We start from the raw sequence: 25,827 nt of genomic DNA, 5'->3' as shown, positions 1-25,827 counted from the left end.
TATATTTTATATTATGAAATATCTAGATTTACCTTGTTCATATATATACTGTATTGTTCATGCTTTGGGAATACTTAATTATACTGTAATCATTACTTATGTATTCTTTCATGTGCAATGGGAATGTGTATATTTGTAATCCCTTTATTAATATATCAATTGTATTTTGTTCATATTGTTAATAATAATAAAAAGATTGGAAAAGATAGAACATAATGCGTAAGACACTGGACGTGCTTCATGGAATTTTGGTGTGCTGCTTCATTCAGTTCAATTCTGCCTTCGAGTTTACCAATCCCCTTCCCAAACACCCTCTCATTAGCGTTAAGCAGCTGTGCCAGTCTCTGGATGCCATTGTGTGTTAATGTCACACTGAGAGCCTTGATGGACTGCCAGTCTAGTTGGAATTTTCTCAACCATTCACTTCCCAAAAGTGGGGCTCTCCACGTTTGAGTACATAAATCTTTAATTCTTGAGTTTGGTCTCCATATGTCGGTTTGCCTTTTGGAGATACTTTTTCTCTAATGGTATCTTAGAAAACTCTCTGTTGTAGTCAACCTCTAGAATTATGGATGAAGCTGGTCTCCTGTATCCAGCTCAATTTTCAGTTTTACACCTGACATCTATTGTGATCCAGAAGATCTTGTGATCTAGTTTAGTTATCATGACAGTTCACCTTTGTCCGATTCTGTTTTACATTTGGTAACTTAATGAATTTGTGTTTGAGAATTTCACGTAGTTGTGCTTTTTGTCTCCTTACATATTCTCTCTTGTGACCTTGTCTGTGACACTTTCTGCAGACTTTTTTTTTGAACCAAAAGTCCTTTGCATCGTAGGAAGATTTGCTATATCAATAACATCTTTGGTTTTTTGCATCATTAAGGAATATTTTATTAATTTCATATTCTAACCTCCTTTTCTGTAGTTTTGCTGCAGTCTCTGATGATATTGCAATGGTCAATGCCCATTCTAAGGTTTGGTCTCTTTTAAATAATAGCCTCTTGAGTGCTTTGACTATGCATGTCACATACAAGTCTGTCCCTTAGTACATCAGAAAATCCATCTCTTAAGTCACAGTACCAAGAAGGTTTGCGCGTTTCTGCAATGCATTCAGAAAGGCTTTCATCTCTTGATTGATTCTAAATCTCTCAACTATTACCAGCAGTGAAGAGCTCAACTGATTTTGTAAAACTGTAACAATATCATCGAACGTCTTGTTTGCTGGCGTTATAAGTTTATAACTTATAAGTTATAAGTTACATAAAAGACTGTAAGTTCCTGGGCCTATTAGACTAAGTAGTGTAGGGGCTTTCTTCTGCTCGTCCATGTTTTTCACAGTGCAATAAATTCAACATTCTCAATATACAACTCCCAGCCTTCATTAGCACTATTAACTTCATCAACTTTCCTGACTGAAGCCATTGCCACGTTATTTTCACTTTAAATTCAATGCATCTTTCACTGTTACTGATGCGTCCTTCTGCTTTCTCATGTTGTTTAATTCTCGCTGTTTCGCCCATAACTGTCGGTGCAGTTCATGATATTCTCTGACATTCAGGTTCATACTCGTCACCAATTTGTTGCGTCTGTGCACAACTGCATATCAATTAAATTAAAGAATGCACGTGGGTGATGGCTTTAACTGGTGTGTTCACATTGCAGTGGGAGAGAAAACAATGTGCATGTGCAGAAAACAGGTCAATACATATTGCTAAGTGGGTGGGGTGGGGGGAAATCATTGCTCTAAAAGAAATAGATCCATACTTTGCAGTGCCAAGCAAGAGATTTTGCAGATCTCTGATAATCTACCTTTTTTTTTTGAACAATGAAATGTATCTTGTGGACCTCAATGCATTCATTCAAGAGAATGTCAAGTGGAAATGTAAACCAAATAGGGCCTGATTAGAGAATCCTAAAATATTGAGAGTTTAAAAGCAAAATTTTGTTAAGTGTGTAATTTTCAGCATTTACAATTCCAGAAATCATTAAATAATTTTATGCTTTTAACATATAGTTAACTTTGATAGAAATGAGGAAGGTAAACATATAATGACAAATGTAAGGTATGTATAGAACTTACCCTGAGATTTTCAGCAAATCCAACTGTAAAAACATTTTTGCTGAGTATTCAAAATTTTGATGAAATTGTTTGAAATGCATCACATTTTGTAAAGTTAGAGGGTATATTTAGAGGTTACATAAATTCTTCCTCCTACAGATGCAATATGTGATGTGTCACATTTAGATTTAGAATGGGAAATTTTTATAATTTCCACATGAGCATTGTGACCTAAAGATAAACAGACTCTGTTCCTGCTGCTTCTTTTTGAAACCCTGCATTCGACATATCTTCAAAAAGCTTCTTTCTTTCACTGTTGTGAAAAATCAGGGTTGATAACTATTGAGACCCATTGAATAAAATGCGTATGGCTCTAATTGAGAATTATGAAGGTGATCAGTGTAAAGCATTCAATCTCTTTTACTCATAATGCTCTCAATAGACCAGCTTCCAAGAAAGGGCAGATGTGTCTGAACAAAAGGGCAAGACTCAATAAAGAGCAATAATTGTTATTTTGCTATCTGTTTTACTACTTTGACATGTAGCTCCGTGCATAAAAGGGATCTGATAAAAATGCACAAAGCTAATAATACTTCTTGATTATCAAAACCAACCCAGCTGACAAAAGGAGTAAAATGTTAATTAACCTTTGAACTCCATATGGGGAATGGCAACAATCAATTAAGGGGCTGCCATGCAAAGTCTGCTGTCACTGCAGACAGCTGACTCGCACACAACTTCTCCCAGTTCCTGCACAGGTTTTCAAGTGGTGCATATCCGGGTACATCAGGCCTTTTCAAGTTGCATGGCTGTGGACGCAAGACTTCGGGATCAGGAATATTTTCCATGGTACTTGCTTGGTAGCTAGTAAGGAATGTCAAAGGTCATCCTTCATTTCTGTGGCTTATCACACTTTGGTTTCAGTTCTGAAATGATTATGTCTAATCCCTGAGTGCATCAGAGATGACTTTAATCAAGAGGTTGCAACTGAGTGCAAAGTGGGTGACTTCATCCTGTAAATTGGGTCCCATCTATTGATAATTGTTTAAGCTTGCCTTTGGCAGCTAAAGACAACAGTAGCTGAGAGACACTGTGTTGATGCTTAGTGAGGGTTAGGTTTCACCATATCGAGCTACAGCAAGCCACCCTACATGTGGAGTGTGATCTTGGTGAATAGCAACAGATTTTAGACTGGTTTAAAAATTAATGGTGATCATGTGATTCTTGGACATAGCATCGGAGATCCTGGGGGATGTCCTGTGTATGTGCGGGGGAAGGAGAACACTGAAGTAGAATCCACATTGTGATTCAGGTAGTGGGATGCTGAGCCACTGGGAAGAGGCAGTAAATAAAGACCTTGGTAATGGTTTTATATGTGACAAACTGATAAGACGCCTCTCTATTCTTAATGGCAGTAGGACTTGCCTCATTTCTTGGACATAGTATGTGTGCAAGGCAGACAAAAACACAACCAAAGACAAACCCTGTACGGAGTGAAAAGTTTCAAGCACAAAACTAAACAAATGCACAAAGTGACCATGGTAAACTATGTGTATACCTGTCTGGACACGCCCCTCTGCTGACTGCTCCTGTGGCTCCTCCCACAGACCCCTGTATAAAGGCGATTGGAGGCACTGCTCCTCCCTCAGCCTCCAAGATGTCGTGGTCACATTTGCAGCTAATAAAAGCCCATCTTTTGCCTCACGTCTCCAAGAGTTATTGATGGTGCATCAGTGACTAAATGTGAAAGAGTCATATAGCAGAGTCTGACAAAGCTGAACTGTCATACCTAGAACTGCATAGCATTACTACAGCAGATCACAAAATCATATGGATTACAACAGATGCATTTGGCATAAAATTGAAATGGAGCTGGATACAGGGTCAACTTTGTCTATAATTTCGGAGGCTGACCACAACAGACTGTTTTCTAAGCTACCATTAGAAAAGATCTCAGTGACGCTAAAGACCTGCACTGGCAAAAAAGTGTCTCCCAAAGGCAAATGGAAAGTGAATGTGACGTATGGAAGCAAAACACAGCAGTTAGAGCTTTATGTTTTGAAAGGTGGAGGGCTAGCACTTTACGGACCTCACACCTCAATAGTTGAGAAAAATCTAGTTTGGATCTAGACTGGCACATAATCAAAGCTCTCAATGTGTCATCATCAGGCAACTGCAGCCCAAATGGTAGCACTAACCAGAGACTGTCACAGCTGCCTAATGCCAATGGCAACAGGTTTGAGAAGGGTATTGGTAAACTCAAAGGCATGATGGCCAGAATTGAATTGAAGCAGCAACAAGGTTCCGTAAAGTGCACACACTGCCTAACACATTTCCTCCTAAAGAGCTTGGAGGCATTTGGCATTCCCTCCAAGGTTGAATGGAATGACTGGGCCATGCCCAGTGTCTCAGTGAAGGGCAGAGCCATTCAAATTTGCAGGGACTTCAAAATGAGCATCAGCCCCTGTGCTGCATACAGTGCAGTATTCCCTGGCATGAATAGAAGGCATTTTTTTTGCATCTCTGGCAGGCAGGGAGGGGTTTTCAAAGATTGACTTGTCACAAGCCTACCTGCAAATGGAGATTGAGTGTCAAGCAGGAAGTTCCTCACAATCAACACTCCCAAGGGACTGTTCCGGTACTGTAACTCTTTGCTGTTATTATCGGTTCCAGCAATTTGGCGAAGAGCCAAGTGCTCCAAAATATCCCAGGAACTCAAATATACCTTGATGACATCATTGTGACTGACAAGAATGATGAAGAGCATGTTATGGTTCCCTCTAAACCGTGCACCAGAGTGTTAGAAAATCTGCATGACCGATACTTTGGTACAGTCAAGATGAAGAGTCTCACATGGAACTGTGTGTGGAGGCCAGGAAGAGAAAAACAGATAAAAGACTTGGCCAAAAGCTGTTCAGTCAGGATGCCAATGTTCAAAATGCACCTCCACAGGCATCTTGAGGCACACTTGAGGGTGTGGTGGTATTTACCATGGCAAAGAGCGCAAATTCACTTCACTGGGCCATTCATGGACTCCATGCTTCTAATTGCTGTGGATGCTCATTCGAAGTGGCCAGAGATCTACCAATGAAGTCAACCACCTGCAAAAAAACTGCTTCCACTCTCAGGACTATCTTCTCCAGAAATGGCTTACCAGAACAAATTGTGAGTGACAACAGACTGCAATACGTGACAGAAGAGTTCAGACTAATCATGAAGAAAAATGGCATTGAACATTTCAAGTCAGCTCCTCACCACCCAGCAACGAATGTGTTACCTGAAAGGTTTATCCAAACCTTCGAAAGTCCATTAAAGCTATAGACAATGAGCACATTTCTTTACATCACAAGGTGGACAATTTCCTTTTGTGTACCGGAACTCTGTTCGTACGATGACAAATCAAACACCTGCAATACTGCTCATGAGCAGGACTCTGAGATCTCATGTAGACCTGCTGAAACCAGATCTCAGGGTGCGGTGGGGTGCGGGGAGTGCAGAATAAATAGTTCAGCCAGTTGCCAAGTGAAACAGCAAGGAGCTTCGAGGCTGGACTGTAAGTCCTAGAACATGATCACCGAGAAGACAAGTAGACACCCGGTAGGATGGCTGCAAGAAGCGGACCACTGACATACACAGTAAATGTTGGAGATCATACATGGAGATGGCACGTGGACCAGATACTGTATGTTCAGCTGAAGAACACACCTGATTTGATTGTACCTAACAAGGCGGACACATTACAACCACTGGACTTGCCTCTCAGTGATGATCATGTTAGTAACAGCAACATGACACCTGCAACTGAGAAAGTTACCTCTGACAACACAGCTGCCAAACCTGATGCCACTCTACAGGTCTAAAGGCGCTATCCTGGAAGAAACAGAGTGCCCCACAAAAGACTGAATCTTTATGGTGAAGTTAGTTATGGACTGTTATAGCAAAAGCATCTTTATTGGAATATATTTTGTTAAAGGGAAGGTGAAGGTTTTGTTACATATACATTTTTGTGTTACATTAATCCAAAGGGGGAGGAAATATAATGGATGGATCTATTTCTTTTAGAGCAATGACTCCACTTAGAACTACTTATTGACTGCACATTGATCTGCTCTCCCTCTCTCGTGATGCAATGTATCTAGTCTTCAGTAAGGGATACATCATTAGCTGCTCTAGAAGGTTATAGTTCATGGAATTCTGGGAAAACTGACTAATTGGATACAAAATTGGCTTGGTGCAAGAAATTAGAGGGAGATGGTGGAAAGTTGTTACTCATACAGGAACCCTGTAGTGGTGTGCCTCAGGATTCAGTGCTTGGCTCATTGCTGTTTGTCATCTATATTAGTGACTTGAATAAGAATATACAAGGCACATCATTCTCTACAACCTCCGCCATCTTCAATGAGATCTTACTACCAAACATATCTTTATTCCCTCCCCCCCCCCCCCCCCACTATTCACTTTCCACAGGGATTGCTTCCTCCATGATGCCTTTGGCCATTTGTCCCTTCCCACTAACCTTTCTCCTGGCACACATCCCTGCAAGCCAGAGAAGTAGTACACCTTCCCATTCACCTCCCTCAACTCCACTCACGGCCCTAAACAGCCCTTCCGGGTGAGGCAACACTTCACCCGAGGATCTGTTGGGATTGTCTATTGCATCTAGTGCTTCCACTGCAGCCTCCTCTACACTGGCGTGAACCAATGTAAATTGGGGGAATCGCTTTGTCAAGCATCTCAGCTCTATCTGTCCTAAGCAGAATTTCCTGGTGGCCAACTATTCTGATTCCCATTCGAACATGTTGGTCCATGGCCTTGTCTTTTTCCATGAAAATGTCTCTCTCAGGGTAAAGGTTCATCACCCCATATTTCGCTAGGTAGACTCAAACCTTATAGCATGATAATTGATTTCTCCTTAAGATAATTTTTTCTTTTTTTCTTTTCACTTCCTCTCTCTCTTCTACCATTCCCCACTCTGGCCTCTAACCTTGTCTCCTCATTGCCCCCTAGTGCCCCTCAGTCTTCCATTTTGCCCATTGTGCATTTTCCTCCTGTACCAGATTTCTTCTTCTTTAACCCTTTACCTTCTCCACCCATGTAGCTTCATCTATCCTTTAGCTTATTATCCTTCCTCTTCCCCATATTTTTATTCTAACATTTTCCCCCTTCCTTTTCAGTCCTAACAAAGGCTCTCGGCCTGAAACATCGATTGTTTATTCATTTCCATAGGCGCTGCCTAACCTGCTGATTCTTCCAGCATTTTGTGTGTTGCACTGGATTTCTAGCATCTGCAGAATCTCACGTGTTAACGATTAGTAAATATGCAGATGACTATAAAAGTACAGTGAAGAAGGTGATCAAAAATTGAAGGGCATCTTGATTAGCTTAGTAAATGGGCTGAAGAATGGCAAATGGAATTTAAGTGTGAGGTGTTGCCTGAAGGTAGGACAGTCACAGTGAATAGCAGAGTTCTTGAGACTGCCATATAACAGGGGGACACCAGAGTACCAGCACGATTTGCTGAAAGTGGAGTCACTGGCAAACAGGGTGGTCAAGAGTCAGCCAGGACATTCGCCGTGAAAGTTGAGAGGTCATGGAGTGTCCTGTTCTGGCCTCTCTGCTACAGGATGGTTGTTAGTAAACTGCAAAGAATGCAGGAAACATTTACAAGGATGTTGCCTTGAGGGACTGAGTTGTAGCAAGAGGCTTGACGAGCTAGGATTTTATTCCTTAGAGCATAGGAGACATCGAGGACTTTATGGGGGGGCATGGATGGGTTAATGCACACTGTCTTTTTCCAGGGCTGGGAACCAAGAACAAGAGAGCATAAGTTTAAAGTGAGAAAGGAACTGGGGAGGCAACATTTTGACACAAAGAGAATATGTATGTGGAATGAGCTGTAAGAGGAAGTGGTTGAGGTAGGTACAATAACAATATTTAAAAGACAGACGGGTACATGGATTGAAAAGTTTTAGAAGGCTATGGGTCAAACAGTGGCAAATGGATTAGTTTGGTTGGGGCAACTTCGTTGGCATGCACCAGCTGGGCCAAAGGGTCTGTTCTCATGCTCAATGATTATAACTAGTGTCCTCTACCCCATGACTGCAGTGTGTGCTACAAATGATACTGCAAATTCTAGAATGAGTAGTACTGAACAACTCCAATGAGTGCAGTTTGGACAGAATCACTGGGATAGGTTAAATGCAAATTTGGCCATACATTTTTATCATCATCCCATATCCTTGCATGAAATATTGTTCACAATTCTATTTTTCTAAGTACCACAATTAGAAAAATAGGAAAAAATATACTTTGGTGCTTTGGTAACTCACAGGTACTAATTTTAAAACAATACTTTCAGGCGATGGATTTGTGGCTATTGATGTAAATGGAAGAAGGATAAAGCAGAACTACATTATGATCCCTGCAGATAAGAGACTCATAATCAATTAGATGGTTCCCTTGGAAAATTTAGGAAGAAGATTTGAATTCTATTTGGATTTTATTTCTCAATTTTAAATCAGTGGCTTCTTGGGATTTGCTTTGTTCTTAACAAGAAGCGCAAGCTGATGCTATTTCTGCATCTAATGAAAGATATTGGAAACATGCCAGTGTGAGCTCAATAGTTGAAAATAATCTGGCAAATAAAACCCCAATGACGGCCAAAGATATTTGGACAGTTTCCCAAACACTGACCTAAATTTGAAAAGGACAATGATATCAGGAAAAAACATTAGGCTTAACTAATCCACTGAATCAGAACAACATGATGAGTGCTCTATTGACTAAAATACCCGGTTAAACAATTACAAGTGAAAGAAAAAAATAAAGATCCCAATGAAAGAAATATTGACACTGAGCAGAAAGGATTATTCAGTATTATTTGAGATGATTTAGTTCCTTTGGAGATATAGCAGATGTGTGCTGAAATAAATGTGCCAGAAATGCTTTTAATTTGCACTGAGGGTGGGATGGCAGTTTGATTACTCTTCAAGATGCTGCCCATTTTGGACTAACCTTCGGGAAACAATGTGCTCTTTAAGACAACTGTCTAAAATCTAACATGTAATTTCCAATTCATGTTAAAATACATTAGAATTCTCTAGGGCTCAAGTAAGGAGTCAGAGGTGCATCAAATCCCTCCAATCAATTAATTCGATTTTTCTACTCGTATCCAAGTAACTGAGGCCATCATAAGTCAAGTATAAAACATTCTGAAGGTAATTCTCAGATCAAACCTGCATTTGTTCTTGCTGAAGGATGAAACTTGTTTTCATAGATTTCTTGGAAATATTATTTTGCACTGAATCAGTACATATGTTATAACCTTTAGAGTTTGTATAGTATCCTGAATGTGGATTTCCTTTCTAGTATATTTTGTTTTTATACTTTGGATTGAGAGGTGATGCATATACAAATCAAATCGAAGGTGCTTAGAGCTAGGCAGATCAGAATTTAACTTGCTTGGATGTCCAAGTACTCAGGCACTGGTGTATAAATATCAAAATTTTGCCACTAGACATCTAATTCTGGCTCAGAAAGGAGGTTTTTGTTTGACAATATCAACTGTTTACTAATTACCAGAAGCTTGTGACTTTGACTATACTACTGAAAATATTGACCTTTCATCATTACTTTACACACTGGAATGGAATCCTTTCAAGTGAATACTGACACATCAGACTGTTAGCTGCCCTAATGAAACAAGAGAAACAGTTTATAGGCTGGCTCTCCATGGTATTGGAGGCAATTGATGGAATCGACCTCTGAATCCAAATGAAACTTGCATTGCTTGAGAACAGAATGGGCTTCCATTTTATGGATGCACATTATCTGAAGTACTAAACAGTTGATCCAAAACACCATTGCCAGATGGCTAAGAAAAAATATTTTCCTAATTTAACTCCAAAACATAAAACTAATTGGGGGAAAAACATGGTGCCAGGAGATGTGTGTGATGTAGTTTTGTTTTTACTTTAGTGAGGTGTGCACTTATGATGGGGTGACATGATAATGTATGCCATTTACGTACTTCTAGAAACATAGAAAAGCTACAGCACAATACAGACCCTTTGGCCCACAAATTTGTGCCGAACATGTCCCTATCTTAGAAATTACTAGGGTTACCCATAGTCTCTATTTTTCTAAGCTCCATGTACCTATCCAAAAGCCTGTTAAAAGACCCTATTGTATCTGCCTCCACCATCATTGCTGGTAGCCCATTCTACGCACTCACCACTCAGAGCATAAAAAAAACTTACCCCTGACATCTCCTCTGTACCTACTCCTCAGCACCTTAAGCTTGAGTCCTCTTGTGACAACATTTCAGCCCTGGGGAAAAAACCTCTGCCTATCCACATGATCAATGCCTCTCAACACTTTGTACACCTCTATCAGGTCACCTTTCATCCTCCGTCGCTCCAAGGTGAAAAGGCTGAGTTCACTCAACCTGTTTTCAAAAGGCATGCTCCCCAATCAAGGCAACATCCTTGTAAATCTCCTCTGCACACTTTCTATGGTTTCCACATCCTGAACTGAACACAGTACACCAAGTGGGGTCTGACCAGGGTCCTATATAGCTGTAACATTACTGCTCAGCTCCTAAATTCAATTCCACAATTGATGAAGGCCAATACACGTTCTTAACCAGAGGGTCAACCTGTGCAGCTGTTTTGAGTGCCCTATGGACTCAGATCCTCCACACTGTCAAGAGTCTTATCATTAAAAGTATATTCTGCCATCATATTTGACCTACCAAAATGAGCCACTTCACACTTACCTGGGTTAAACTCCATCTGCCACTTCTCAGCCCAGTTTTGCATCCTATCAATGCCCCGCTGTAACCTCCGACAGCCTTCCACACTATTCACAACACCCCCAACCTTTGTTGCATCAGCAAACTTACTAACCCATCCCTCTACTTCCTCATTCAGGTCATTTATAAAAATCATGAAGAGTAAGGGTCCCAGAACAGATCCCTGAGGCACTCCACTGGTCACCAACCTCCATGCAGAATATGAGCCATCTACAACCATGCAACTTGCCATGCATTATGTAAACAATAAAGAATGGTTAATAAAACAATATATTTACAATATTACTGAAATACACAACAGCCACAAAGCAATGAATGCCTTCATCCAAAATATTGTCTTACAATGTGAAATTATGCGGTCCCAAAGCCAACCTCTGCAACACTCCTCTAGTCACTAGGGGCGATCCAGAAAAGGGCCACTTTATTCCCATTCTATGCTTCCTGCCAGTCAGTCACTTTTCCATCATTGGTAGTACCTTTCCTGTAATACCGTGGGCTCTTATGTTGTTAATCAGCCTCATGTGCAGCGTCTTGTCAAAGGCCTTTTAAAAATTCAAGCGAAGAACATCCACTGACTCACTTTTGTTTATTGTGCCTGTTATTTCTTCAAGCAATTTCAAGAGTTTTGTCTGCCAAGATTTCCCCTTTAGAAAACCATGCTGACATTGGCCTATTTTATCATGTAGCTTCAAGTACCCTTATTACATATCTGAAAAAAGATAGTTTCTACTTTTATATTATTGATTAGGTTACTGTCGTATTTCATCTCTTTCTTTATGGCTTTTTTTCCAATTTCCTTCTGGTGTTCCTAATCCTCTACCTTCCCACTAATTTTTGCTATATTTTATGCCCTTCCTTTTTCTTTTACAGTATCTTTTACAGTATCTTTGACTTGTTAGACACAGTTGTCTCATTCTCCCTGTAGAATAATTCATCATTGTGATGTATCTTTCCTGTGCCTTCTGAATTTCCCCCAGAAATAACAACCATTGTTGTTCTGCCAACATCCCTGCTAGAGTCCCCCTTCCAATCAACTTTGACCAGCTCCTCTCTCATGGCTCTGAAATTCCCGTTACTCAACTGTAATATTGATGCATTTGATTTTTATCGACTTCTTCTCAAACTTCAGGGTGAATTTAAGGGTTCCTTTACTTAAAGCTCCCTAATCAAATCTGGGTTATGACATAACACCCAATCCAGAATCGCCATTCTCCTAGTTGGCTCAATCGTAAGCTGCTCTTAAAGATCCATCTTGTTGGCATTCTAGATATTGCATCTTTTGGGTTCCACCATGGATTTTTCCAATCTTCCCCACATGATTATCAGAACATTTCCCTTTTTACATGCCTTTCCTGTCTTGTAATTTGTAGCTCACATCCTGGCTATGGTTTGGATGCCTGTATATAACTCCTGTTGGGGTCTTTTTACCCTTGCAGTTTCTTATCTCTACCCACAGGGACTCTGCTTCTTCCAGTCGTATGTCACTACTTTCCCAAGAATTGGGTTTCATGCCTTACCAATAGTGTCACCCCATACCCTCTGCCTACCCTTTCAATACAATGTGTATCCTTGGATGTTATGATCTTCTTTCAGCCACGACTCAAAAATGCCCACAACATCCTACCTGCCAATCTCTAACTCTGCCACAAGATCATTGACCTTATTCTGTATACTGCATGCATTCAAATGTAACCCCTTCAGTCCTGAATACCTTACCCTTTTTGATTTTGGCTTCCCTTCTAACCGTTAACTCATCTCACTAACTGCATTTTTGCTCTATCCTTTGCCTGCCCCTCCTCACAGTTTGACTACTAGCTGCACATAGTTGTACTTCAATAGCCCCATCTTCAGCGCTATCACTGCTGTTCCCATCCCCCTGCCAAATTAGTTTAAACCCTCCACAATCGGTCTAGAAACCCCGCCCATGAGGTTATTGGTTCCTCTTGGGTTCAGGTGTAACCAGACCTTTTTAGTACAGGTCGTACTTCCCCAGAGAGATCCCAATGATCCAGAAACCTGGAACCCTGTTCCCTGCCCCCAATTTTTCAACCATGCATTCATCTGAGAAGTCATCCTAGTCTTATCCTCACAGGCACATGGCCCAAGGAGTAATCCAAAGATTACTACCCTGTAGGTCCTTCATTTCAGCTTACTGCCTAACTCACTATATTCTCTCTTCAGCACCTCCTCTGTTTTCCTACCTATGCTGTTTGTAGCAATACGTACCATTGCTTTTGGCTATTCACCCTCTGCTTTTAGAATGCAGTGAAGCTGATGCAAGACATCACTGACCCTGGCACCTACGAGACAACACACTGTCTGGGTGTATCTTTCATGGCCACCAAATGTGCTCCTGTAATTAAAAGAATCCCCCAATCACTACTGCTTTCCTCCTCTCACCCTTCCCTTCTGAGCCAGAGACCCAGTTGCTGTGACTTGCCCCGGTTGGTCGATCTTTTTTTTTACCCCCCAAACAGTATCCAAAGCAATATACTTATTATTGGGGGAATGGCCACAGGGATACTTTGCACTGGCTGCCCATTTCCTCTCCCTCTCTTGCCTCCTGCAACTTGCAGTAATTATCCAGCTGCAGCTCCAGTTCCTTAACACAGTCTCCGAAGAGCTGCAGCTTGATGTACTTCATGTAGATGCAGTTATCAGCGAGACTAGAGGTCTCTCAGGTTCTCACATCTCACACCAAGAACATGCCACTACCCCTGGACCCATTCTCTGTGTACTAACAGGGAAAAAAACTTACTAGAAACGTAGTTACTTAGAACCTCCGCCTGTGCTTCCCAAGCCGGTTGAGCCAAAGCTCAAACAGTGAACAGTGGCCTGTAACAACAATGGTCGCTCCATTTACATTTCTTTCATTGGCCGTGTGCTGATTTCAGCCCACATGAAGAAAGCTGAAAGCTCCCGAATTTTTTTCAAATATTGTGCCGTATCACCAACAAATGAACTCTTGTGCTGTTTTCAGCCATTGAAAGAAACCCGAAACTCTGAAGGTCTTTTTAAACTTCACGCTGTCACCAATGGAAAAACATCTCACATTGATTTCAGCCCGCCAAAAGAAAAAGCAGAGGCCTGGGTTCAAATCCCAGCATGAAATTAAAAATATAAAAACCCACAAAGTATACTACTTTCAAAATGACAGAATTCTTATGAAAGAAACTTCTGGTCATAGATGGGAATTAGCTGAAGGGAGCATCAGAAGGCCTTGGTGAGTAGGATTATGGAAGATCCTACAGGTGTGGTGGCATTTTTCAGGAGTTTGTAAGATTCAGTAATGTTCTAAAATTGGTGATATCAACTCAATCATCTTAACATCTCTATACATTATCCCAGGAATCAATCCGGTGAACCTTCATTGCTCATCCCTTCATAGCAAGGACATTGTTCCTCAGATTAGGAACCTTAAACTGCATAAAATGCTGAAGATATTACCTCATCAAAGCTCTGCGCATCTGCAGTACAATAGTACAGCTCCTCAAATCCTCTCCCTATGAAGGCCACTATGCCAATTACCTCCTTAGCTTCCTCCTAGAGCTGTACGTTCCCTATCATTGAATGATGCAGAGGTACACCCAAATGTTGTTGCACTTCCTTCCTTGTTCAAACAATCTTTCTCCTTGCCAGTAGTGGATAACAACTTGTTTATCTGCATCTGTTCTGCATTTGCTCATGAAGTGAATCTGTCCATATCAGTCTGCAGCCTCTGCATTTTCCTCACATTCCATTACCCCACTCACTCGGATTTGTTCCCTAAAAAATTGAAAATACTGCATTTCCTTTCTTCTTCCTAATCATTGAGATATATTGGAATAGTTGCATCTGATCATTGAACCCTGCTGTGTCCCACTAGTCACTGTGTGTCACTTGGAAAATGACCCATTTAGTGCTACTCCTTGTTTCCTGACTGCAAATCAGTTCTGTATCCATGTCAATACACTACTACCAATAACACGTGCTTTCATTGTGCATATTAATCTCTTTAATTATTATGTAATTATCACAATTATAATGTTATATTATTGAACATATTTACAGTTAGTAAAGCATCATTTATTGAAAATTTCAGTAGAATGGCACAAATATTACTTCCCTACTTGTCGCTAATCACTACTTACCTTAACAAGTTGTAGGTTTTGCTGGAGGCATGGAATGCTTCATTTGCTGAGAACCTGTGAAAGACATTGAAGATGATGCAGTGACTATCCAATCATCTGACCTTATAACAAAAAGGTTGTCATTGATGAATCAACTGCCCTCAGAAATTCATGCTTTGATGTGGTAGGGTTTGCATAATTGATCTCCAGCTACCACAGTCATTTTCCTTCATGTAGGTACGACTCCAATTATTGACGTGATTTTCTCCTTGATGCCCTTTGACTTCAGTTTTAATCATAGAGTTGTTTGACACAGAACTAGGCCACATCCATGTTGATCATTTTGCCCATCTACACTAATCACATTTGCCTACTTTAAGGTCTGGACCTTCTGTGAATTGCCTGTATAATGTGCTGGTCTAAGTGTCTCTTAAACATGATCTTTGTAGCTGATTCCATTACATCCACCGGCAACATGTTCCTGATATCAAACGCACTCTGTATTTAAAAATGCCCTCAAATCTTCTTTACAATCTTCCCCTCACCTTTAACCTATGCCTTTACATTTTTTTTTACCAGAGACATTTCAGCCAAATGCTGCCTACATATTGTCAGTAGCTCCTTCAGGAATCATGGATTCAATTTTAGAATGACCAGCAAAAAATAGATGAATTTCTACCTGGCATGCTGGGAGATCATGGGATCTTATCAATTAATCTAACAAAAAAGTAATTTGAAGAAGCTGTAAAGAATAGTTTTTCTTTCACAAACAAGATGAACCTAAGATTGTAACTTAGATCGTCCATTTTCTCCTCTGTTCGGGTGCTAGTTTCTGTTCTGGTGTAATTGAACTCAGAAGTGGTTGCAATCACATTTCATCACAAAGATATGATATTTTTGTGATATACTGTATAATGTGGGAAATCAAAAGCATTATCCACAGATTTATAGTTTGAAAATCCCCAATAAATTTGGCATCAAAGATCTCTAGATGAAAAACCTTTCTATTTATTGTTATGAGATCTTCGTGTCAGCAGCAAGGCCAACATTTATTGCCCTTTAACTCTGAAATGTGGGTAGGTGAACCACTTACTTGACCCTTTGCTTTCATATAATAAAGCACATACATAGTTAGGAAGTCTCAAAAGGAACATTTAAAATGGAATCATTTTTGGAAGTAGTACACAAGTGAAAATATACGCAAGCCAAATAAAAGATGGCAATTATGAGAGAGCAAATTGGCAAAATAGATGGTAAAAATATTTAAAAGAAAATGGTAATTATTTTAAGCACATATATATATAAAATTCTCTGCATAAAAACCAACCTGTAAACAGTTTTTTTTTAAATTTATACTTTACTGCAAACTGAAAAGAACACGTCAAAGGCCATCTCTATATGCATTCACTCTACTAAGGAGTGAGGTGAAATGAAGTCAGACGATCAGAAATGATTTGTTCGGAGTCAATGAAATAGAAATTTGTCCAAGGTCTGATCCCATTCAGCAGAAAACAATCTGCCTCTTCTAACCACGTCAAACAGTAAAGCATAAATGTGTAATTGAATGTGCGAATGAAAAGTGTAAATGATTTTAGAATTAGAGTATTTTAGATTTACCTTGTTATAAATGTATCATCAGCATTTTAGGCCACTGAAACAGCAAGTAAAATACCAAGTATAATGACCTCACACATTGCTAATAGTTTGTCAGATTAGCTCAGTGTCATTGAAAGCTCAACAGATAAATTAGATTTAGCATGGCTGTCAAGGAAACAGTGAGAATGTTGCTGACTTTTCACAAAACAACAGCAAATAGTTTTAAAATAAGTGGATTCTATGACATATTGGTAATAAGCTGAATTTGGACAAAACAGGAGGATGTTCAACTTAAACCTTATCATGGAAGCTCTTGACCGGTTGTATGCCACAGGAACTTTTGAACTGAAGTGAAGAGAAATTGCATTTGTGGACTGAAGGAAGAAATCCATAGGTTGATAACCAGTAACTTATTTTACCCAAATATTTCATAATAATGTAAATTGCTTCTCGTTCTTGAGTGGTAGAAATCTACAAAATTCTTTTGATAAAGTTATTTTAAAATCAAGTTTGTAAAATTTAGACTTCATGTTTAACTACCTCAAAATTTGACTGAGATTTTGAAAACAATATGGAAAATACTATAGTTAGTGAATCCCAGGAAATACCAGATGATTTCAATGATCCCCTTAAACAGAAATAAAGTAGGCATTCAATAGATTAAATGCTGATAGCAACAGAACAAAAGGGGCACACAAATAAATAATTCAAAGAAGCAACAAATACTAAAAGAGTAAATGATGCAGAGAAATTAAAAATAATCCCTGTTAGTACAACATAAAGCAAACTTTCCAAGCCTGGAATTGGGATATTGTATATGGACGATTTTTGTAAAATGCAAAACACATGGTGAAAACAGCTCATCTTGTATAAGGTATTGTTAAATAGATTCTAAAATACTTAAAGGATAAACAGATCATGTGCAAAAAAGCATAATATCCTCTTATATCCTGGAATTTCATTACGTTGTGTTTATATTGCCACCACCATGGTCTCAACATTACAAACCTCTCTCTCTCTCTCTCTCTCTCTCTCTCACTCTCTCTCTCTCTCTCTCACTCCGTGGCATTCTTCTGCAAAAGAGATTTGTTTTGTAATTCAACAAAAATTAATTAGTTCATGCAATTTCCTCTTCAAATTATTTCATTACATTCACTTGCAAGACTTGTGTGGTTCTTTTAATCCTTAGTTATTAAGATTATTACGAGTTTAAAAAACAAGCTCACATTTTGTTAAAATTTCACTAGCTGTTTTTATCAGAATGTTCGTACTTCAAAATGTACAATTAAATATGCAGTGGAACAGGTATATTTACTTAATCAATTCAAATTAGTCTATAGTTTAGGTAATGCTGGTCATGATAGAGAAATGTTAGCTAGATCTTAGCAGCTTTTGACAACGGTTCACAGAAGATTAAATTATCGTTATTTTATCTACAACATTGAATAAACTCTGATTATGTTGATCACAAATTCAGATTTCAATATTTCAGAGACTTAACATGGTAACAGAAAACACTCAGGGCGTATTGTAAAAATAAGTGCATTTTCACTACAAAAATTATTTTACATAAAAATGATCTACTTTTCCTCATTTGAATCCTTAATTTCCATTTATCATATTCCTGTCATTAATATCTTGCATAAACCTCATCTATTACATTAAACTTCTTGTAAATTGATAAAATTTTCCATCTTTGGAACTACAGAAGTACGTTTAGTTGCAGAGTATGTCCAATAAGAAACCTGTGTATGTAGATTGCTTCAATGACTCCCACCATTCAAGAAGTATGCTGTGACAATCTGTGAGGAAGATTGAGTTCAGTAATAAAGTGGGAAAAACCATCATACTTGTACTCCCTTGAGATTTCAGTTCAATTCATTTAGCGGCTGCAGCTTCTGGCAATTTCAGTTCATCTTATTCAGTAATAGTTTACAACTTGGGGAATAGGAGAGCAATTGTAACTGGCAAACTTTCTCTTGAACTGGAGCCTTATTTAAAATTTCACATGGCTGAAGAGTGTTAAATATTTATCTTCAACAGCAGTGACTCTTCCAAATTGGATGGAAAGACGGGCATCCATCAGTTATTGTACTTGGTCTTCCCAGCAACTGACTGACTTCCAACATAGAGAGGGTCCATGCAAGCAACTTTGGCAGCGAGGAAGGAATGTATGCAATGCAGTACAGCAAAAAGGTTGGAAAATTCCAGCTCCTGCTTCAAAAAAATACAGAAAGGATTTATAATTATTCAAATGCAGCACAGAGCCAAAACAACTAAAAGTAGAAATAGAAATGATTAATTTAAACTCTATATCCCAGTCAGAAACTGGATAGGTAAGCAGTTAAAATCAAGTCTAGGATTCAGCTACTTGCACTGCTAACGATCCTCGAGTTTCTGAGCAGAGATATTAGACGGTTACTAATAGCTTGGCAAGAGTTGGGCTTTGAGGTGTGCCTTTAGAATGATTAAAAGAAATCAATGAGAGATCTATAAAGTTCAAGTTCAATTTGACATTCGACCGTACACATGAATTCCAGAGCATGGGAGGGATTGGGACCGACGGTATGAATTCATTATCAGATTTAGACTTTAAATTTGAGGTTGTAGGGATAGTAGGTCAGTGAGGCATGGCACAGACCTTAAATTAAGCTTTTGTCCTCAAATCCCCACCTTGTCAAATACTGCCTATTTCCTCCTTTATACTGTATATTACAATCATTGCCACTGTCCGCTTAACATAATCCATCCCCTTCTTCTGCACGCACAACTCCAGTGAATCTGTTTGCAAACACGAGAAATTCTGCAGATGTTGGAAATCCAAAGCAGCACACACAAGATGCTGAAGCAATTCAGCTGGTCAGACAGTACCCATGGAAATGAACAAATAGTTGATGTTTCGGGCTGAGACCCTTCTTCAGGACTGGAAAGGAAGGGGGAAGATGCCAGAATAAAAAGTGGTGGAAGGGGAAGAATAGCCAGAAGGTGATAGGTGATGGGAATGGGAAAGGTAAGGGGCTGGAGAGAAAGGCATCTAATAGAAGAGGAGAATGACCACAGGAGAAAATGAAGGAACAGGGGCACCAGGGGGAGGTGACAGGCAAGTGAGAAGAGGTAAGTGGCCAGAGTGGGAAATAGAAGAGGAGGAAAGGGGTAGGGATTTTTTTTTCCCAGAAGGAGAAATCTACTGTATATTCATGCCATCAGGTTGGAGGCTACCCAGACAGAATATGCTGGATGAGGGGAGCTCATGGGGTGGTAGATGAGGACAAGGGCAACTCTATCACTGTTAAGCTGGAGGGAAGATGGGGTGAGTATGGATCTCCTGGGAACGGAGGAGATGCTAGTGAGTGCAGTACCAATGGTGGAGGAAGGGAAACCCTGTCTTTTCTGAAGGAGGACATCTTTCATATCCTGGAAGGGAAGCCTCATGTGGTATGGATGAAGGAACGGTAAAAAAGGAAATAGCATTTTTACAGGAGAAAAGGTTAGAAGAGGTAGAGTCTAGATAGCCACGAGAATCGTTAGGTTTATAAAAGATGTCAATCAACTGTTTGTCTCCCGCATGGTTGGCAATGTCAGTGATTTCTCTTTCGGGTTCAGCTTTCAAATTTCCCCACCTCAGTTCCCCGCATTCACCATTCACTCGAAACTCCACCACACATTGAAATTGAATATGTCCTTCCCCCACATATTGCTCACCCATTGAGATCCCAAACAGAATTCCCAATTGAGCAATCTCTTAATATAAAGAAAGAGGTATAATTAACATTTTTAGCATTATTGTTGTAAAGGTTTCTTTGTCTACCTGGTTGTAGTTAAGAATGGTATGAATTAGCTTTGAGTTTAACTACTACTTCCCTTATGATAAGATCAGCTCGGTCCAGTAAAGATACGCAGGGTCAGTTCTTATCACAAACAAAGTTTAATGGAATTTCACATGTATTCTTCTTTCTTGGTCAAATCCCAAACTGAAAGCTGTTTTCCATGTACACATGGGTCAAAAGCTATGCATTAAGTGATGTGCCTTTTCCAATACATTTCCCATGCTTACCACACCTACTTTCTTCACTTTATATCACATGTCAGCAGTCTGTTTTCTGGAAGTCAGTGTGAACAGATTTTAGATTAATAATGCATGGGGGAAATCTGTGTTACATTGTCCTTGGGGAACTCAATGGCCTATTCTCCAGGCACAGGAATCACTTCTCTGTAAAAGGACTAAATAACTAATTGAATAACGTGTTCTTCAGGTGAATGCTCCCATGGGAGAGTTTATTGACTCACCTCTTATGTTAACCTCTTAAATTAATCTGTTGAGTGAAGAGAAGAATTATTCTCACTTTCAAATTCATGGATATGTTCCAGTCCCGTAAAAAAATGCAAATGTACCATAATTACTTTTATATATTGTAAACATGAATTTGTCTATCCATACTCAGACTACATTACCTTTGCTTCAATTTGCTTAGTGTCGAGGCTCTGGAATAAAAATTTAATCTTGCTCTTGCCATCATCTGAAGAACCTTTCAGTTGTGAAAATTTGTATCTCCAGAGAACAGCCTGCAAAAGTGCATTGTGAAATATGGTCAATGGCAAAGAAGTTGTTGGGAGACTGTGTGTTAATATCCTTTCTCATAACACATCCTAATTTTGTGCACCAGAACAAGCAACCTTCAATCAAAATGCAATATATTACAAAGAATACATAAAATGCTGGATGAACTCAGCAGGCCAGGCAGCATCTATGGAAAAAGTACAGTCGATGTTTCAGGCCAAGACCCTTCGGCAGGATTTAGTTTCAGAGGCAGGACAGTGGAGCAAAATCAGTATTAATATCTTCTCTATTCGTCTCTCAAACTTTGATTTGACAAGTTAAGTTACTGACCTACTGATCTGTATTCAATGCTGCACAGTGGAATTTTTCATTAACTGAGTTCTCTGTCCAGGACAACAGTGCCAAGTAACACTTTTCATTCATAATTTTCTTTTATGGATTTGCTTCATACTTCATTAATTGTCCTGTCTGCTTCACACTGGGCTATGAGAGGGCAGATATTTTCAGTCTCAATGACAGGATACACTGGCAAATTAATTATAAACGATCCCATTGGAAGGAAAACAATGTTGATGGTTAATTGTATTTAATTAAGGATGAAGTGATTCCAGAATTCCTCAGAATTTATATGGTGACAACTCTATCACTAGAAAGAAGCAGTATGCAAATACAAAAAAATACATTTTCCTAATGTATATAAATGTGTATTTATTCACTTTTCATATGTACTTCATAACTGTGGAATGATCTGTCCAATAATTAGCACAGATTTAGTTATCCTTTGTGCTGACAAGTCTAGCTTGAATTATCATTACTCTGCCTCAAGGATTCTATGATCAAGCTCTGTTGTTTGACCCCCTTTGTGTGTATTTGAATGTGATTTGCCAAGTGGGATATGGAGGGAGTTGTCATTTTCGGGGAACATTCCATTGTGGATGCACATGATTGTTCAAGTGAAGAGGCCTATATACTATTTAAGGGTTAGGAGCTCCACAGAATGCCTTGTCCCATAAACAAATTGCAGTCTTTTATTTCTTAGTTGGTGGATGTTTCCAGTTTAAGCCGGCTAGTTGGCAAATTGGTAAGAGCGGCTGTAGCTCCATATTCAGTTGAATGCTGCAGTAGCTACACAGTATACTTGCAGAATATAAAAAAATGATGAGAATGCAAGTTCTTTCTCTCTACCTCATGATCTGTTGGATGGAAGAACAGAACACATAAAATAGAGACAGAGGTAAGGCTTGATGGAACTCCAGTCTGCTCCACCATTCATTCAGATGGTGGCTGACCTTTGGTCTCATCGATCTCTCTGCCAAATCCCTATAACCTCCCTTGTAACCCAATTATCTAAAAATGTATTGATTAATGTTTTAAATATGCACAGTCAGAACTTTTAACATTCTCTGAGAGAAGTTTTCAAAAATATCCAACCCTCATCTCCTCATCTCTGCTCTAAATGGCTGAGACAAGATATTGTCTCATGAGACCGCTAGTCAATTTTTCAGATTGTGGAAACAGGGACTCAGCATCTACCCTGTCAACACCATTCATAATCTTTTCTGTATTAATGAGAACACCATTCATTCTTCTTTACTCCAGCGAAAGTGGCCATTGTTCTCTCATCCCAGAAGTAATCTAATGAATCTATGCTGTTACGAATCTCAAAAAGATGCTTCTCTCCTCCAGTCCTCTCGTAATAAAGGTCAAAACAGCATTTTCCAACCTAATTGCTTGGTGAACTTACATATTTATTTTCAGCATCTTATGACCCTCTCTACACTGATGTTTCTTCATTATTTATAATATCTGTTTCTTGCCTTCATCAAAATACATATTAATACAGTGTGATAGTGGGACCATCGCAGCAGGAGGAGGAGCAAGGGGCTCGGCTGAGCGCTGGAAAGCAGCTGAGGAGCTGAGGTGAGTGTGCTTTAAAAAGAGCGCGGAGCGGGGACACGGAACAGTGTGACAGTGGGACCATCGCAGCAGGAGGAGGAGCACAGGGCTCGGCTGAGCGCTGAGTGCTGGGAAGCAGCTGAGGAGCTGAGGTGAGTGTGCTTTAAAAGGAATGTGGAGGGCAACTGAAGGGTTAAACAGAATGTTGATTAGAGGGAGTGAGTACTCGAGATAACTGTCAGGGACAAATAAAAGAAGGGGTAACTGAAGCGGAGCGGCTGGTGTGTGAGAGGCTCAGGGTAGGAGTGGAGTTTTGACTCGACAGGCTTTGGCAAGCCGAAGCTGAGGACAAGCTTGTTCCCAGTGAGGTAAGATTGGGTAAGTTCCTTTAATTAATTTAATTAACTTAAGAGTAGGTAATGGAGGCAGTAGTTAGGGCAGTCGAGTGCTCTGTATGCAGTATGTGGGAAGTCAGGGACAGCACCATTGTCCCTGATGACTACACCTGTAAAGGGTGCATCCAGCTGCAGCTCAGGACAAACCAAGTTAGGGAACAGGAGCTGGAGCTGGATGAACTTCGGATCATTCGCGAGACAGAGGCAGAAATAGACAGGAGTTTCAGGGAGACGGTCACCCCTAAAAGTCAGGAGGCAAGTAGCTCGGTGACTGTCAGGAGAGGGAAGTGGAATAGACAGAAAGAGCAGAGCACCCATGTGGCCATTCCCATCAACAGTAAGTATACTGTTTTGGATACTGTTGGTGGGGACAACCTACCAGGGACAAGTTGTAGTGTAGCATCTCTGGCACCGAGACTGGATCCTCAGCTCAGAAGGGAAGGTGGGGAAAGAGGAGAGCAGTAGTGACAGGGGATTCGATAGTTGGGGGCACAGATAAGAGGCTCTGTGAGTGAGACCAAGAATGCCGGATGGTCTGTTGCCTCCCTAGTGCCAGGGTCCGCGATATCGCGGATCAAATTCTGGGTTTTCTCGGGAGGGAGGGTGAGCAGCCAGATGTCGTGGTCCATGTAGGGACCAATGAGGTGGATAGGAAGGAGGAGGAGGTCCTACAAAGAGAGTTTAGAAAGTTAGGTACAAAGTTGAAGGACAGGACCACCAGGGTTGCAAACTCAGGATTGCTACCCATGCCATGTGCTAGTGAGGCTAGAAATAGGAAGATAATGCAGCTAAATACGTGGCTAAGGAGATGGTGCAGGAGGGAGGGCTTCATGTTTCTGGACAATGGGCTTTTTCCAGGGAAGGTAGGAGTGTTTGCACCTGAACTGGAGGGGTCTAACATCCTTGTGGGTAAATTTGCTAGTGTTGCTCCAGGGAGTTTAAACTAGATTTACAGGGGGAGGGGAACCAGACTGTTAGAGCAGATAGTGAGGTGGAGGAGGATAAAGGTCATGCGAGGACTGCATGTACAGACAGAACTCAAAGGTTTGTACATGATAGAAATGTTCTTGGGTGCATTTATTTCAATGCTAGGAGTATTGTAGGTAAGGCAGATGAGTTTAGGGCATGGATTGGCACGTGGGATTACAACATTATTGCTATGAGTGAGAGTTGGTTGTAGGAGGGGCAGGACTGGCAGTTTAATGGTCCAGGGTTCTATTGTTTCAGAGGTGATTAAGGGGGAGGAGTGGCATAACTAGTCTGGGAAGTATCTCAGCTGTGTGTAGACAGGATAGCCTGGAGGGCTTGTCTACAGAGGCCATATGGATGGGCTGAGGAACGGGGAAGGTGTGACCACACTAACAGGGTTATATTATAGACCGCCCAACGGTCAGAGAGAATTGGAGGAGCAAATCTGTAGAGAGATAGCAGACCAATGTAAGAAACAGAAAGTTGTAATAGTCGGGGATTTTAGCTTTCCACATATTGACTGGGTCTCCCACACTGTGAAAGGGCTAGATGGCTTGGAGTTTGTCAAATGTGCTCAGGAAAGTTTTCTAATTCAATATACAGAGGTACCTACGAGAGAGGATGCAATACTTGATCTCCTATTAGGGAACCAGACAGGTCAGGTGACAGAAATACGTGTAGGCGAACATTTTGGGTCCAGTGACCATAATGTCATTAGTTTCAAGTTAATTATGGATAAGGATAGGTTTGGTCCTCGAGTTGAGGTTCTAAATTAGAGAGGGGCCAATTTTGTGGAACTGAGAAAGGATCTAGGAAGAGTGGATTGGGATAAATTGTTTTCTCGCAAGGATGTGTTCAGTAAGTGGAAGGCCCTCAAAGGCAAAACATGGAGAGTTTGCAGAGTTTACCGGCTGGTGGTGCAGTGACATCAGCGCTGGACTCCGGAGCGAAGGTTCCCGAGTTCGAATCCAGTCGGCCTGTTCCCGGACATGCTTTCTATCTGTGCCGGGTTGAGTGCCGAGCTCGCAACTCGGCCTCGTTTTTAAAAAAAAGTGCTGTGAGAAGGACGTGGGGGACCACTCAGATTCTTTCCTCCAAGACAACCACTTGAAAAAACAAGTGGTCTCCAAGGCTCTGGCAGAGTATGGCTCACACAAAAAAAAAGAGTTTGCATATTCCTGCCGGGATTAAAGGCAAAGTTTACAGGCAAAGGGAACCTTAGTTTTCAAAGGATATTGGCGATCTGGTTAAGAAAAACAGGGAGGTGTATGGCAGGTAGAGGCAACAAGGAACAAATGAGGCACTTGAAGGTTATAGAAAATGTAAGAAAATACTAAAGAAGGAAATAAAGAAGGCAAAAAGAAGACATGGCAGATAACGTGAAAGCAAACCCGTAGGGTTTCTACAAGTATACGAAGGGTAAAAGGATAGTA

General features: G+C 40.3%; 1 protein-coding gene and 1 long non-coding RNA gene across 5 annotated transcripts in view; one reads left to right on the top strand and one right to left on the bottom strand.

The window, feature by feature from the left end:
• LOC132399898 (uncharacterized) overlaps positions 1-25,827 on the top strand; it is a 105,954-nt gene that overhangs the window by 51,048 nt on the left and 29,079 nt on the right. The gene's annotated exons all lie outside the window — the stretch shown is intronic.
• sntg1 (syntrophin, gamma 1) overlaps positions 17,815-25,827 on the bottom strand; it is a 442,632-nt gene continuing 434,619 nt past the window's right edge. For 3 of the 4 annotated variants that reach the window (XM_059980773.1, XM_059980783.1, XM_059980754.1), the window contains 2 exons: positions 21,029-21,139; positions 17,815-18,793 (listed from right to left, as the gene is read on the bottom strand). In XM_059980773.1, the coding sequence (XP_059836756.1) occupies positions 18,659-18,793; positions 21,029-21,139 (246 nt within the window). In that variant the 3' untranslated portion in view covers positions 17,815-18,658. The remainder of the gene's footprint in view (positions 18,794-21,028; positions 21,140-25,827) is intronic. The other variant, XM_059980764.1, reaches the window with a different exon arrangement.

Source organism: Hypanus sabinus, chromosome 1, assembly GCF_030144855.1.
Source record: "Hypanus sabinus isolate sHypSab1 chromosome 1, sHypSab1.hap1, whole genome shotgun sequence".
Lineage (NCBI taxonomy): Eukaryota > Metazoa > Chordata > Chondrichthyes > Myliobatiformes > Dasyatidae > Hypanus > Hypanus sabinus.
This window is presented reverse-complemented; position numbering and strand designations above follow the sequence as displayed.